Source organism: Zonotrichia albicollis, chromosome 1, assembly GCF_047830755.1.
Source record: "Zonotrichia albicollis isolate bZonAlb1 chromosome 1, bZonAlb1.hap1, whole genome shotgun sequence".
In the NCBI taxonomy this organism is placed as follows: domain Eukaryota; kingdom Metazoa; phylum Chordata; class Aves; order Passeriformes; family Passerellidae; genus Zonotrichia; species Zonotrichia albicollis.
Window position 1 is genome coordinate 92,330,907 of NC_133819.1, and position 15,339 is coordinate 92,346,245.

The following is a 15,339-nucleotide window of genomic DNA, read 5'->3' on the forward strand; positions in this document are numbered from 1 at the left end:
ACTTTTCTTAATCACACACTACATAAAGTTTTCTTTTTATTACTATTAAGTTTACTTTTTATTACTTTGCTGTCACAAGTAACTAGCTGGTTTTTCCCCTTGAGTACCTAAGTGGTCAGTTAAGTATTTAAGTACTTAGTACTTAAGTTAATCCTTAAGTACTAAGTAGTCAAGAGTCCAAATGAAGAACATGAATTATTACATTATAAAACAAGACTACATTTAATATTCTGCATATAAACTAACTCTCATTTTAAAGACACCACTAGTCCATTACCAAATATACTTTGCTTTCACTTATTTCACTTCTTTGTCTTTTGACTTTCCCTCTTCTTTCATCATCACTAGAAATATGAAAGAGAATCTCATATTCTAAGCTTCTCAAAAGACATCAAGTATCTTGAGATAAACACACCTCTGTGTACTATTTTGGAAGACTTCTTTACATAGGAGAGTCCACAGACAACTGAAGAGAAAAATTCTAGTTAAGTCTTATTTTCTGCTAGGATTTTGTTGGGTTTTTTTTAACTTTAAATTGAATTGACTTGGTACGCCTAACATGATTTGCAAAAGTTGACATGGTCTCAGACTAAAAGCTTTAGTACCCTGACATTAATCCATGGGAAAACGCAATCAGTTTTTAAAATGTATCATGGGAACTTCTCTATATTGTTTGATGAAAAATAGCATCTGAGAGAAAGAAAAGAGAATTCTCATTGGATGACCTTTAGGTATATTGTTAATGGCTTTTTCTTAGAGGTTGTTAGTTACCCTACTCATTTTTCATCATGCTGGTGTGATTAGAACTGTAGGCCATGATATAGGAAGAAACCTTCAGAGTGTCTGAGCTCAGTCTTATTGTCATAAACAACTATAACACCAAACATCCTTCACACACAGAGAAGGCCTTCAGAGAAGGCCCTTAATGGTTTCTCTTCCTCTACCCCTCTTCCAGTTCCTGTACTATTACTTTAAGGCTGAACAAACCCTGAAACCTCTCAGTTTTACAACTCTTGTTTAACATGTTTGTCCTGTGCTTCACCACTCTATTTGCTCTACACTTACATCGTCTGCTTACCTCCATGCCAGGAGCAAGCTAATGTTCTTGGAGCTCTTACTGCTTTTGCCATGTTACTCTTATTTAGCACCTCCTTTCATACTGCTCTATAGTAGAAGGTAAGATTACCTTTTTCCAGGTTTTCAGAGCCCTCTTTTACTCTCACATGGTTTCGTCTTTCATAATTCTCTACATCACTGGCTCTCAGAATAGGGCCAAGTTGTTGATGGTCCACCAAATGGTTGCCTAAAAAGAAACAAAGAACACCTCTGAATGCTGCTGCCTACTGTTCCTTCACAGTAACAGTCAATTTTCATATTCATTTAAGTTCACTTGAAAGAAAAGTTAACACTACAGACCTTCTGTACTTATTCTTCTCATTACTGCTTGGCATATCAGCATTTGTACTGCTGCTGCTGAATCGAACATCAGTAAGAGAAGCCCTTGAATTAAATGAGCACTTAACTACAAAAGCTTACAAACACAATGAACCAAGAGCTACTTGGGTTTCTGACAAACAACCCCTGCTACAAGGGAATTCACAGTATCCTGGCATTAGTGCACGGTCACAAAACCAGGCTTCACTGAGTGAGATGAGAGCAGCTGATGGCTTGGGGAATTTGCTTCATTATCCAACCGTGAGCTCTCTTGCTTTTATGCATCTCTAGATCAGCAACACTTATGTTATCAAGATCTCATTATAAAATGGCACTAAACATGAAAGGATTTGCTCCAGCAAAGCAAAGCCATAAGAAGAGGACAGAAAGAAAGTCAAGTATCACCTGTCTTCAGTGTCAAATGGAATCAGTATTAATGGACAAAGCTGGCCTAAGTGAAAATAAACCAAAATCAATAGAGACAATTTCAGAAAAAACAAAAATAGTACAAAGTGCCTGCATTCCTTATGTAAAAGGTTGTGAGTCATGTTATTTTCTTCACTTTTTTTTTGAGACATTTACAAGAGAAAACAAAGTTATTAATACTCTGTTTCCAATGCAGTAAATGACTTTTAAAATGTTGTAATCTAGACCTAAAAGTCTAATTTAAAAGATACTAATCTTACAGAAAAGTAATAACATCATAATTCTTTCTTAGGACTTTAAGTTAAAAAGAGGTTGTAATAAGTTATTTTCACAATTCAGAAAAATAAATGCACTAGAGTTCTTAACTTCATGTAGTTATGACTTGCTATGGATGAAAAATGTATCTTTGTACTGATATGCTTCTCTTCATTTACTAATAAAAAAAAAATCTAGTGTGGAGAAAGTGCATTTTGTACCCTCAGCAAAGGCTGGCAAACAGGACTTAAGCCATGAAGGGGGAAAATGTGGCCACCTATATGCTAGCTTTAAGGTGATACCAGTCTCTCTGTAAAATGGAAAGAATGCCAGGTTTTGGGAGAGAAAAAGGCAGTTAGTGCAGGAGCATCAATCTCACTGTACAAAACACCATAATATATTTTCTAGAAAGAAGGGAGACCTCACTCTCCTGCAGATACACACTAGTCCAGTATAGTCATAGCTTTAAACACGTGGTATTCTCGAGGAATAAGCTGCAATTGCAGTGAGCTACTCACCATCCTCTGTAATAGTACCACTGCTGGAGCCATTGCTCTTGGCGTGTCTGTGAGAAGAAGAGACAGAGGACTCTGCATTTTGGACCTTTGGAGATGGGGAAGGTGATGGAGAAGGTGTGAGAGTTGGTGATGTGCTTTTAGATGTAGATGAAGTCCCAGATGGAGGTCTTTTGTTCATCTCCAGTTTTTGCTGCAGTTAATGATACAATCATTTGTGTTAAAAAAGAATCACAAAACTGTTTACCTATACATGATCCTTCAACATGACTTAAGCTGTGTATCATTTCTGAGAGCATGTAGTCACAACCAGAAGTTTCTGCTTGACCTATATTAAAATAATAGAAGCAATAGTGATTTTATCCCAGATTAAAGTCTCTCTCCTCAAAATTATCAAGAAAATACATTTATTAAGGCTGAAATTTTGTAACAGGAAAATTATTTCTTGCAAAGGAATACTGCCCACAAGCACTACAATTTTTCTTTTTCTAAAAGGACTATCTTGGTGTAAGTATAGGTGGCACCTATGCACCACACAGTCTCTCACTCACCTCCCCACCTCCCTTGGAATGTGCAGAAGCAGAAGTAAAACTGGCATTAGAAATAAAAACAATTTAATAACAGAAACAAAATAAATTACTTTGACTTGAAAATAGGGATTTGCATTCATAGATTTAAGACTCAATTAAAGATTTTCAAAACATATGAGATGCTAATTTAAAGTAGCACTTCATGCTGGATTAACCAGAAACATGTAGCAAGCACAAATTAAATTTTGGGCGCATTAAACCCCTTGCTGCACGGGAATGGAAGTTTCCAGCCAACCCTCAAATTTATTATTACCTAACAGGAGTCAATTGATTTATTAATAATTTAGCAAATATTTGATGCATTTGTAGCCATGGAAAACAGGAAAATACATGAGTTAAAATAGGTAGTAGAATATATATATTTGTACACATATCAACAGACTTTTCCAAAAACCATAAATGCACCTCATTTCCTAAATTCTTTGATCTACAAATACATTTTGATGTCTGCACTGTATAACCGAAAAAGAAGGTGATATTTTACTGGATTCCTGAATTCAGAGTTTAAATACCTTTTGTCACCCAGGCTACTGCAATAAACTGATAAAAAAATTGATCTAGGTAACAATTCAAGAAATGAGAATGACTGTGGTTCCTGTCTTTACAATTTTGCTTCTGTGCTGTGGCATAAATGGAACATTTCTAGTTAATGAAAAAGATGCAGATTTAAAAGATAAAACTCATTTGAGTGGTAACATTCTTTGATTACTCTATCCTATGTCAGAATGTAATGCTTCCTTAGCCCTGTACTGAATTGACTACAAGTAATGTAGTATGATACAAACTTGAGAGCTCCTTGAAAAGCATCATGAACTCATTTCAATTTTCTGTCCCAAATTTCCATCTAAATTTTATTGGTCATTTGTGTTGCAGAATGGTCATCCCTCCCTAGCACATTGTCTACATTTATTTAAATTACATCATCCTGTAAAATGTTATTCATTTTTTTCTTTTCTTTTCTTTGCACCATCTCACCCCTCACGGGTAAGTTTTGCAAAATGAATCAGTGTAATATCACTGCATTTTTAGATCAGCTATTTTCAAGTTTAGACAGCATGAGCCTACTGAGACAACACAAGCCATTCCTCAATGGATACAGACATTAAATTTCCACCATTTACATCGCTGATTACAATAACACTCTGCTAGCCTTTGCAGCCAGTGTGGATCCATATTTGATTGTGTTATCCCACCAGGAATCTCCAAAAATCACCTCAGTTGTGTGATACATTAATATCTATAGTGAGATCCACACTATGACATGTTTTGTTACTGGTGGATAGAACGAAACTTGTCCAGACATCTAAACCAAGAGCACTGAAAAAGCTGTTGGCTTTCCAAAACAGTGGCATAAATGTTGTTTAAAAATCTTTTCAACAGTACAAAGAACAGCCTTTCCAGAAGATGATCTGCAGCACATTGCACTTCACTACTCCTTTATCCCCTAATGTATCCCACTGTGAGTGGAAACAGTAGATAAACTTCTTAGTGGCAGCATTGTTGCAACAAAAGGTCACAGGATCTGCAGCCCAAAGCTCACAGGCACAGGTATTATCTCTTGGTGGGATGATTAATATAACTGGAGAAAAATGAGACTTTGGGGGCACACAAGGAGCTCTTCTGAAATTACTTCCAAGTTAAAAACAAGCTGAGAGGACATGCTGAGAGTTTAATTAAAACATACTGGCCAGACCACCTCAGAAAGAAAAAGCATTTGGTAGCTGCTCTGCAGACAAGACTTTAATGAGGGAAGAGGATGATAAAGGGGTTTTGTCTACAGGAGAAAGAGATGGATCATTTATAACTCAGGGAGCAGTTACACAGGATAGAAAGGGAGGAAAGATTACCATAGGCCAAAGAATTGGTATAAATCCTCAGACTCTGGTGGTCCAGCTGAGTTAGAAATTTTAGCTCCCAATCTCATCTTTGAAAAGCAACCATTAGCCCCTCCAGAATCAGGACTGACATATCAGCGACAAGGTGACTGTTCATTATTTATGGAAACTGTTTCAGCATTGGTAGTTGCACCTTTTTCCGATTTTTGTCCTCCAGAAATTTCCATGTAATTTCTGAACAACTTTGCAATTTCATTTATCATTTGTATGTAGTGATTAAATATAAATATTGTGTACTGTTGCCATATAAGAAATTACAGAATGAGATTGCAAAAGTATTAATTTTATACTCTGGTAATTTTTGTTTCCTCAGGTAAAATTTGAAGAATCTCACTGAAAGACACAAACAAAGCAAAACAAAATGAGCTGCTTGGAGATTACATAAGCAAAAGTTGGAGAAATTTTGCTCTTGCTCACTATTCTAACATTTCCAGAATATCAGGCATTTAGAACATAAACCCCAAATTTTGTGTTTTCCTTCTCTTGCTCTCTGAAATGCAATGCTTCTCTATGTAAATAAACCCATCAATTTCTCAATAGTATGTCACATCTTCTGTTATGATGCTGCTTTCCAGTTTGTGTCTCTGCAGATCTTGAAGACTTAAAATCTTAACCATCAAAAATGTACAAAGCAGTTAAGAACTTCAAAGTATGTGCACGAAAATGAGAGCAAAGCTATTCCTGGGAATTGACAGGTAAGTCAGCACAGACAGTACGGCCTCAGGAACAAAACCTGACTTTGGTGATGACCTACTGTTTAAAAATAACACCAGTGGAGCAGACTGGTTATGTGCATATTGTTGTGCTCACCATATCCTGGTACAAATTATGTCATACTCTGCAATCAGGTTGTGCCTTCGAAGGAAAACTAGCTGGAGAAACCAACTATACCACTTCAGGGTAAAATCCAGGAATAACTAACATAAAACACTGTATCTGGTCCATAGAAAGAAATAATGAGAAACTGTAATAGTGCAGGTCTACCCAAAAATCAAGCACTGCATTTACTTTTTTTAAAACAGAGTGAAATTAATAATAAAGTAAAATCATGTTTTATTATTAGGTTTCATCTTCTGTGGACTTGCACTTAAAAATAAGGTTTGTAGAGCTGAAAAGCTTCCACTAACATAACAAGTGTTCATTCTTTTTTGGCTGTGCAGTGTTGTGCACCAGCCACCCATCACTGAGATATGACCTATTTGGAGTGCAAAATTTTACATTTCCCATTACCTTTACAACATTTCCATTGCCCACAACCTGAGCACACTGCAGATCCGACACAGTAGATGAAGGAGTTGACTGGACTGGACTGTGCTGTTGGCTGGGCTTCTGTTCAGGTAAGCCTGCTGCTTTTCTTCTTTGGGCTGCAATCTGAGACAAAACATTATCTGCACTGCCACCTAGAACAAAAAATAAAATAAACCCAGTAAAGGAAACCATACTTTTGAAATGTAAAGGAAACGATACTTTTGTTAACTCTCAAACATTCACTTTCATTTAAAAACTGTCTGGATAAATCATAAGACAATTGCAAGGTTCAGATTTCTACAGCAGAATAAAGAACAGAAATCAGTAGCAGAAGAGGGAAGCCAGCCCTGTCTATACACACACAGAGCTGACTTTCATACCTTTGGACATAGTGTTCATAAGCCACTTCACCACATTGTCTTCAACAACTACTAGGTACAATGCATGCAGCTTTGCTTTTAATTGAAAACTAGCATTTATTTCAAACAGAAAGTAAGAGCTGGCTCCTATGCCTGTTGCTATGACATGCATGGTGCAATGAGCCTGACCCACCATGGGTCAGCTGCATGAGATGGGCTGACCACTGAGAATTCTGTAGCAGATGTAAGGCTGTCCTTCCCTTATGCAAGTGTTTGAAGTCCAGTCCCGAGTCCTCTAAATTTACAGAAGCTTTGCTTCTACAATGGTAGGAGCACTCAGAAAAAGTTCACTATCTTCTACCATCATCACAAACACTAACTTTTTAACTGAATCAGATACAAATTACTTTCTTATTAAAAATGGTACCTGATCTGTTATGCAGTTCTCCTCCATGCCTGTTAATTCCTGCAATGTTATTAGATCCACCAGAAGAATGGGGAGAATGGTTGAAGTTATTGGAATTTGAAGGAGATGCTGGCCTTCTTGCAAATGTTGGCAATTTGACTGGTCTAGTACCTTTGCTAACAGATGTCTGGAAAACAAAATGAAAAATAATTTGTTCTTTCTTGATTGAGAAAAATAAAGAGCAAACTTCAACTGCTATTTTCTTTATCCCAAGTTCTGAAACTTGCACTGAAGAACAAAGGGGATATCAGAAAGAATCTTATTCTACATATACATATATACTGAATATATACCTATATAAATATATACATACTGAATACATTTATTCAATGAAATAAATTACAACACATTAAGCCATTAATTCTTCTTAATCTTTGACCAACAAAAATGAGCACATATGATGCACCTGAGATATGATATACACAGTATTATGAGCAGTAGGGAAGAAAAAATATCACATGTGAAATTTCTTTCCTGCAGAATCCTGGCTTTGTCTCTCCCATCTTACAAAACAGCTACCACCTTCTCATCCATCATATATTTGTTTCTTACAAACTAAGCTGCAAGAAGTGATACAAATTTTCTCTCCACCAGTTGCATTTCTATATGCAATTTCCCTGCAATCTAAACAGCCAGCTGCACCACTTTATTGAGTTGCATTAAGTGAGGCACTACTGATCCAGCTATACACTACCCAAATCCTCAACCACATTCTCCTTAATTTCTTTTGCTTTTACACCATTGGCCACTGCCAGTCACTTGCAATATGACCTTTTGCAGCTCAGCTTTTTAATGTTTCTTATTCTGTTGCTCAAATCACTTCTTCCTTCTCTGACTTACTGTTTCCCTCCTTCCTACACCTTCAGCAAGACCCTTCATTCCTCACATAAGGACTGATGGCTAGTCCTCTCCTACTCTCCCTGTTCCTCACTTTATACACATGCCAATTATCCCGCTATGTTACTACAATCATCTTTTTTGGGATGATAAACACATACCCTCCTGTTATGTCACTTTCCTTATTCTGCCTTATTCCACCTAAATCACCTCTACTGGTATTAGGCTAGCTATAAAAAAAGAAAGAGGAAAAAAATTCCTCCTAAATGTCTTCATTGTTCCATGTCTAGAACTGACATTGAAACACTAGTCCAGTTCTGGACTGGTCTTCTCTACATCTAGTTATTACAGTCTACAATTAGGGGAGGAGGCACTTCTCCTTTTTCTCCAACTATGAAAGAGAAGGCTGTCAAGGTTTTTTAATTTCCTATCTCAAGATTTCCTATCTCAAACCACCTATTTTTCTCTTGGTTTGCATTTTGACTGAAAACATTTAGAATCAGGAAAGCTCCTTCTATAAAAAACAGAAACAATCAAGACTTTTTCCAGTTTTACAGTACTTCCAATTTAAAGCTGTGTGCCTTCAAATCCACTTGATGACTACTTGCTACAATTTTATCTATTGCTAATTTTCAGCATATTATGTCTGTATATTGGTCTTACTGATATTTCTTCCTTCCTGCTCAGTTACTAAAAATTGAGCAATTTCCATTCTTTTCTACTGTCCCTGGTCTTTTTTTCAAATCAGAGCAGTTTCTACCACACTGTTGGTGGTTCTGGTTAACAGCAAAAAACCCCCAAAAACCCCAAACAAACCACACCAAACAAAAAACCAAACAAAATCAATAACCCCCCAAAACCAAACCAAATTTAAAAAATGTTGTTTCACTTTATACAGAACCTTTGTTTCCTTATGCTCCTTACATACACATGTGCATTCTTCCTAAGCAGCACTGCTTAAATGGACAAGTCATTGCTGAAACAGTGGGTTAAAAGAAATTTCTAATCAGAAACAGAATGGCTCACCAGTCAACAGGGCCAGGGCATAGCACAGTACTTTCATACACATTTAGTTTGCTTACTATATCAGAGTTTCCACTGCTGTTAAAATCGTGCTTGACTGCTTTCTGTGGCCAGGCAGTTCTCATCTGTTCAGCTTTGCCATCCTTGCTGAGTCGGGTTCGGTCAGAATTCCAAAGCTCAAAGCTTGAGGGTGGTAAGAAAGGTGGGATCACTGCTTTCAGCTTATCACTGGGCAGCCTGGTAAAGGGAGCACTGCTCCTCAGCTGAGAAAGGAGAACAAAGAAAAGGGTGGGGGAAGAGTCACTTTTTAAGAAAGTTTACTGGGATCTGGTGATGTGGTTTCAAAATACTAAGTTAAGCAAAAAGATGAAAACACATTTAAAAAGAACAGAAATGAGACACAAAAGTACTATTTGAGGAGAAGCACAAGACATAATAACAACAGAGAAACCAATGAACATTGTGGTACCCCTCAATATTATGCTTATTCATTTGACGCAATGAATACAGCTCATTAAGCGGCAGAAAACTATCTCTTCCATTACTGGGCTAAATATTGCTCAAGTTGACTTTCACAAGAATAACAATGAATTCCCAAAGAAATAACAATGCAGTCCTCTCTGTATTCCCAGACAGGATGACTGGAAACAGTGAGCAACTGCGTGTTCCTGTTGTATGTGTACTGCAGAAAGAGACAAAAACACCTCAGCTGATTTTGCTCCCTGGAGTTCTGTCAGTCAGCCATATCAAAAGTTCTTACAAAAAAACTCAAACTTTCTTTTGAAAGAACATAAAGATAATAACCAGCCAAATTTAATGACATCACCAGGGAGAAAGCTGCAGGGGAATATAAAGCTATAGCATAACAAAAGAAGAAGCAGAATAACACAAATGCACCTCCCAAACGAAATATTTCACGGTTGTCTCTACTAGTGATTTCACATCTCCATAGTACCATGTTCCATCCATGTTTTCCTCACTTCATAATAGTAGTCAGCAACTAAGCAGCTGCTCCATTTATTTTACTATTTCATTGCTGATCAAACAAAGGTATGGATAACTCTTGAAAGAGGTCAGTACAGCTTCCATATCACAGTACTTTTAGTACTTTCTAGTCTAAGAACTACTGGTATATCAAAGCCTATCAGTTCATGTCTAATGACTACAAACAAGCTCTTTTTCTAGAAGTGACTTGGACAGGAGGCAAAAAACTGCAAAAATTATGGGAGCTACATGACCCTCTGAATTAGGCTGAAATACCAAAAACACTGCAACATACCATAGTTTTCAATAATTCATCGTCCTTTTCTCCTTTCACAGTGTTTGCACCTGAAAAATATATAAATTATGTTTTGTTTTTTACATGTTTCTACGTCTGTTTCTAAGCCTAGCTCATTGTTTTTAAACAATCAACAGCTTTACCCTCAGTACGCACACAGTATGAGAATTTCCAGTGACACTCCCATGCACCTCAGCTAAAGTTAAACCAAGTCTTACTTTGCATTCAGACAGTGGGGAGGGAATTTTTATGGAAGATATTAACACTTTTCAGTGACTGGTCTTAATTTAATGGCATTTACTAAAAAACAGTAACATATTTCTATTAGTATTTTCCTGCTTAAATGCTACTGCACTCAGCACGATCAACAACGAGTACAAACATCTCTCTACAGATTACAAATACGTTACGTTTTTTCACTTATACTAAGCTAAAGCAGAACTAAACCAATAAATCAGAAATAATATCATCCGGACCACCCCACAAGAACTCATTTCCCACAAGACAACTCTGCCTTTACCACTAGCTTTGTTATTTGTGTTCCAAGCTGGAGCAGCATCAAGGCTTCCAGAGATGTCTGTATCACTCTGTGAGGCTACTTTTATAGTGGAATTTAATGATGGTTCAGTCTCATCCGGGAAAGGCACAAACTGATTAGAAGGAAATCCATGGCGCAATGTCTGAGTCAACTTCAGCTTGCGGAATCGATTGGACATCCTGCTCCACCAGGACTAGATTGAAAAGAAGACACAACAATTTAATTACAACTAAAGGGAAAAATAAAAGAGGAAAAGAGATGCATAATTAAGCAATCATTGGAGAAGTGATAATTTCACCAAGGAGTTTTTGAAAAAAGGTAAAAAGCAATGCTAAAGTGGTTTGCAGTTACCAACAGAATCCTTCAGTGTAATTTGCATGTGTAATAATTATCTCTTCCCTTATTTTTCACCTGGAAAATATTTTTTAAAGTTTTTCCACAGCACCTGGAAGGCCAAAGTAGATAGAAGTATTAGGGCAATTTGAATAGGGAATTTTTGCAGCTACATAGAAAATATTTAATTTTCCCATTAACTTCCAATTTCACCATAGATTTTTACTCTCTCTGGAATCAATGAGTGGCATCTCTATTTTATGCTTTTTATAGGTGTGCATTTGAGCTTATGTAATCTGTATTAGCTTATGTAAGCTTCTTGCCAAGATTTTCAAAACCAGTGGCAAACTGTAAGAGTTCTGATAATATTTCTGTCAAACTAAAGGTCCACATCCATACAGTGTTTCTATATAGATAATTTAACCAGACTGGGAAGACTATAAACTGAAAAGGAGCAAGGTAAGGAAACAACAGCTGTGAAAACAACATAGGACTATGTACCTATAGGACCTTAGGACTATGTACCTGTAACCTCCATCCATACATATATCACATATGTGGAAACTGTTCTGCAAAAAGACTTTGCTCAAAATAAAATTTATTCAAATATTCACAGACCTGCACATTTTTACAGGCAGACAGTGCAAGTTGCTTCTTTTGTATAGTCTAGAGAAATATCATCAGTCAGATATTTCTCTAGACTATACAAAACCTAAGCCATTTGCACAAAAAATTATGTACCTTCTAGGTAAATCAGATTGTAAGTACCTTCTGATTATTTCTTTATTAAGTTTCTCCTTCTCTTTCTGGAACACTTTTTTTTTAAAACTAATGTTAAAGTAACAACACTTCATCAGGGTAGCTTTAAGTGATAGCAAATCCAGGTAACAACCCTTTCTCACAATACATATTCTTCTCTCTTCTTGGCATTTAATATTTTTCAACTACTCACTCATACATATCTTTGCAACTTTTTTATACTTATCCTCTACATATTAATCCTTGTAGCAGAAGACCATTAAAAACATTTAGATCTGCACACAGCATTAGTAATGCATAGAGTTCTCAGACCTCTGTATCTCTTTGGTGTCACAACTAATAAAGATTTCCATTACTTTCAGCAACAAAGATCTGATGAAAAAAGGCAAGAGAGACAAATAGCTCTGAGAAAGCAATAAAACCCACGGTTCAGCATTTATTCACCTTCCAAAAGGAATTGGAAGTTCATCTAGTTTTAACATAGACTACAATGAGTTTACAAAAGAGAGTGCTTGCACTTCTTGGTTTTGGTCACTGAAGCTACCTTGCTTTCTGTAAGAAAGATCACTTCTAACTGCCCATCATCTCTGTTAATCCTACCCACAGTGCTTCTGCTCTCTGAACATAGACTCACACCACAAACTACCCCAAAATTGAGTAAATGCAGTCACTGTGTTACCAGACAAAGACCACTGCTCTCTGGCAAGAAAGTCATGGCACTGGAGAGGTTCACCTTGTCTTCTGGTGTTCACGGTATGATGGTCTGATCTCTGGAGTTTTTAGTTTGCTATTGTAGGAGTTTGCAGCCTCTCCATATACCCCCACTGCATCACACATGTACAGAAGCTGTAATAAAGGGCTTTAAATACACTGACGCATTCAAGTAACAAAAATTCATTCCTGGTTAAAAATAGTGTCTATAAAAAGGCTGAAATCTAGCAGCAGTGGGAGAAGGCAACAGTATCAAAGAACTAGAAAAATGGCTTTTCCATTTTAGAAATACTTTAGACATTTGTAAAAATGCTAGGAATAAAAGATTAAGGGGGAGAACTGGAAATCTCTGCCCTCAAATAATTTTAATCTAGAAGAGAAACTGAATGTAGTAATTCACACTGCTCTAAGACTGACATTGAGAGTGTAATTTGCTGAAGAAGAACAGGCAAGAAGAAAAAAAAAGAAAATAAATTTTTTGCATATGGAAAAGGGACAACTTTGGTTTTGAGGCTTTTGGGAGGAAAGGGTTAAAATCAAATAAGAGGAGGCAAGGGTTCCTGCTCAAAGTGACCTTTCAGCTGGGAATGTGAAAAATGTAGGTGTGGAAAACTCCATTCATTATGCCTGGTGTTGTTCATCCTCTGCCTGACTGGAGAAGTAGAATTTCTGTGCAGAGGTAACACACTCTCACAGCCACACCCGAAGCCCTTACTTAAGAGGATGAACTAAACCTATTGGATGGAGCCTGGGTCCCTGTGCGTCTCTGGCACCCAGCCTTGTCCTTGAGGTAACAAAATAAATCTCCTTGCATTTCAGCTATGGCTTGGTGGTTGCCTTGGTTACCCACCCGTGTTGATTCACACAGAGGCCATGAAATGGTAAGAAACAAATCAGTTAACAGTTCTTGTGTGATAGAGGTGAAGAATGAGATCATTAATATCCACTATGTTATCAGCAGGTAAAGGAATAGGGGCCAATACAGTGCACAAACTAAAAATAAAAGAAACATCACAAAAAGTCTACTAGTTAATGACAAAAGTGCTCAAAGAAGAGGTGAAACTGAAAAGCATTTATATTTTTAAACTTCATAAGCAGCCTAGCTGTAATCAGGTATTTTAGTATGAGTACCATTAACAGGAGGAAGGCAGGAATACATCAGCATTTGCTTAACAGAGTAAGAGTATTTAAATGAGAACCAGACAAATTAGAACCAGACAATATTGATTAAAATTACCCCAGGTTAATTATAGGCAACATGACCTCTGAATAAATATTATCTTCACTAAAAAGTATGGAAGAAGTTACAGAAATCAGGCAAAAGGCAAATATACAATCACTGAAAAGGGAAAATCTGAAAATTTACTGATCAAAATGCTTACCATGAAAAGGCATAACTGAAAAAACTTCTTATGTCGTCACAGCTCATAAGACACAGCCAGCATAGGTTTGTTGAAAATAAACTCTACCAAATAAATCTCTTTTTGACAGAATAACTAGTCAAGTGAGCAGAAGGGAGGAAAAGTTGGAACGCAGCTTGACTTTATTAAAGCTTTTATTGCTATTTCATGTAGCATTCATCAAACAATTAAGAAAAATATGGTTCAAGTAAAATTAATAAAGGGAAAAGACCACAGCCAAAAAATGAGACAAAATGCAAATTATTTGATCTCAAACTGGGAGAACATACTTTGTGCAATAGGTTTGGGAATGTTCACTAACAACTGCAACAATGAAACACAACGTATTTTTCTGTAGTCTAAGGAAGACATCCATCTAGACAGTTTTATAATCACCTTTAACACTCTAAACACTGCCAAACTGACATTTTTCAGTGGAGGTTCAAGCTGGCATGCAAGAAGAAATCAAGTGTACTAATGTAGGAAAAAAAAGCAAGGAAATAAGCAGGTGTACTAAAGAAAAAAATCAATCACAACATAGCAGAAGCTCAGTATAGATGCACAGTGTTACTGCTGCAAAAAAAAGTGAATTTCACTGGTAACAGGAAACACATCTGTGACAGAGTTTTTGTATGCCACTAAATGATACTGTGACCCTGGTCAGAATCTCACCACTCATTTTAGAATCCTCATCTTGACAGATAACATACATACTAGAAATAGTCAAAAGTTTAGGAATCAAAACATACAAACAAGGAAATTTGCATTAATCAATTTTGTTTAGACTAGAAAAAATATTAAATATTATAGTTCTTCAAGTATTTATACAGTTCTTACAAAAATGAAGGGGACCACTGAACAAGATTCAATCAATTTAATGGGCAACAAAAGGAAAAATTTCAGGGTGAAAAAAATTCTAACCCAAAAAAGCATCAAGCAGTGGAACTGGGTGCTAATGGAGAAACCATGGGATATGGGAATCTTCACTAGAGTGAAAGAAGAGTGAACTGAATATCTATCAAAGATGTTCTTGGTGTATTTGTTCTGTCTCCTGATGCTAAGGCAAGTGAGCCTCATGAATTCCCTCTCACTCTCACATTTCCATGATCCTGCAGACCCCACACTCAGTCATTTGCACTGATCTAAACAAAACAATGGTGTAGAGTTGCCATAAGTTTCTTTTGTTCACAGTTCCAGCTCACCAAGCAGCTGTTCACACAGAAACACAGTTGCTACAAATCCCAGGAGAGGTCCCCTCACCACAGCCATAC

General features: G+C 36.7%; 1 protein-coding gene across 4 annotated transcripts in view; it reads right to left on the bottom strand.

Moving 5' to 3' along the window:
- Positions 1–15,339, bottom strand: part of ANKS6 (ankyrin repeat and sterile alpha motif domain containing 6) — a 41,501-nt gene that overhangs the window by 10,725 nt on the left and 15,437 nt on the right. For all 4 annotated transcript variants that reach the window (XR_003379241.2, XM_005482932.4, XM_074546936.1 and 1 more), the window contains exons 7-13: positions 10,848–11,058; positions 10,328–10,377; positions 9,108–9,311; positions 7,150–7,315; positions 6,346–6,515; positions 2,634–2,823; positions 1,187–1,303 (exon numbers count right to left, since the gene is read on the bottom strand). Coding sequence is in view for 3 of the 4 variants with exons in the window: in XM_005482932.4 (XP_005482989.1) it covers positions 1,187–1,303; positions 2,634–2,823; positions 6,346–6,515; positions 7,150–7,315; positions 9,108–9,311; positions 10,328–10,377; positions 10,848–11,058 (1,108 nt within the window). In the remaining variant the exon portion in view is untranslated. The remainder of the gene's footprint in view (positions 1–1,186; positions 1,304–2,633; positions 2,824–6,345; positions 6,516–7,149; positions 7,316–9,107; positions 9,312–10,327; positions 10,378–10,847; positions 11,059–15,339) is intronic.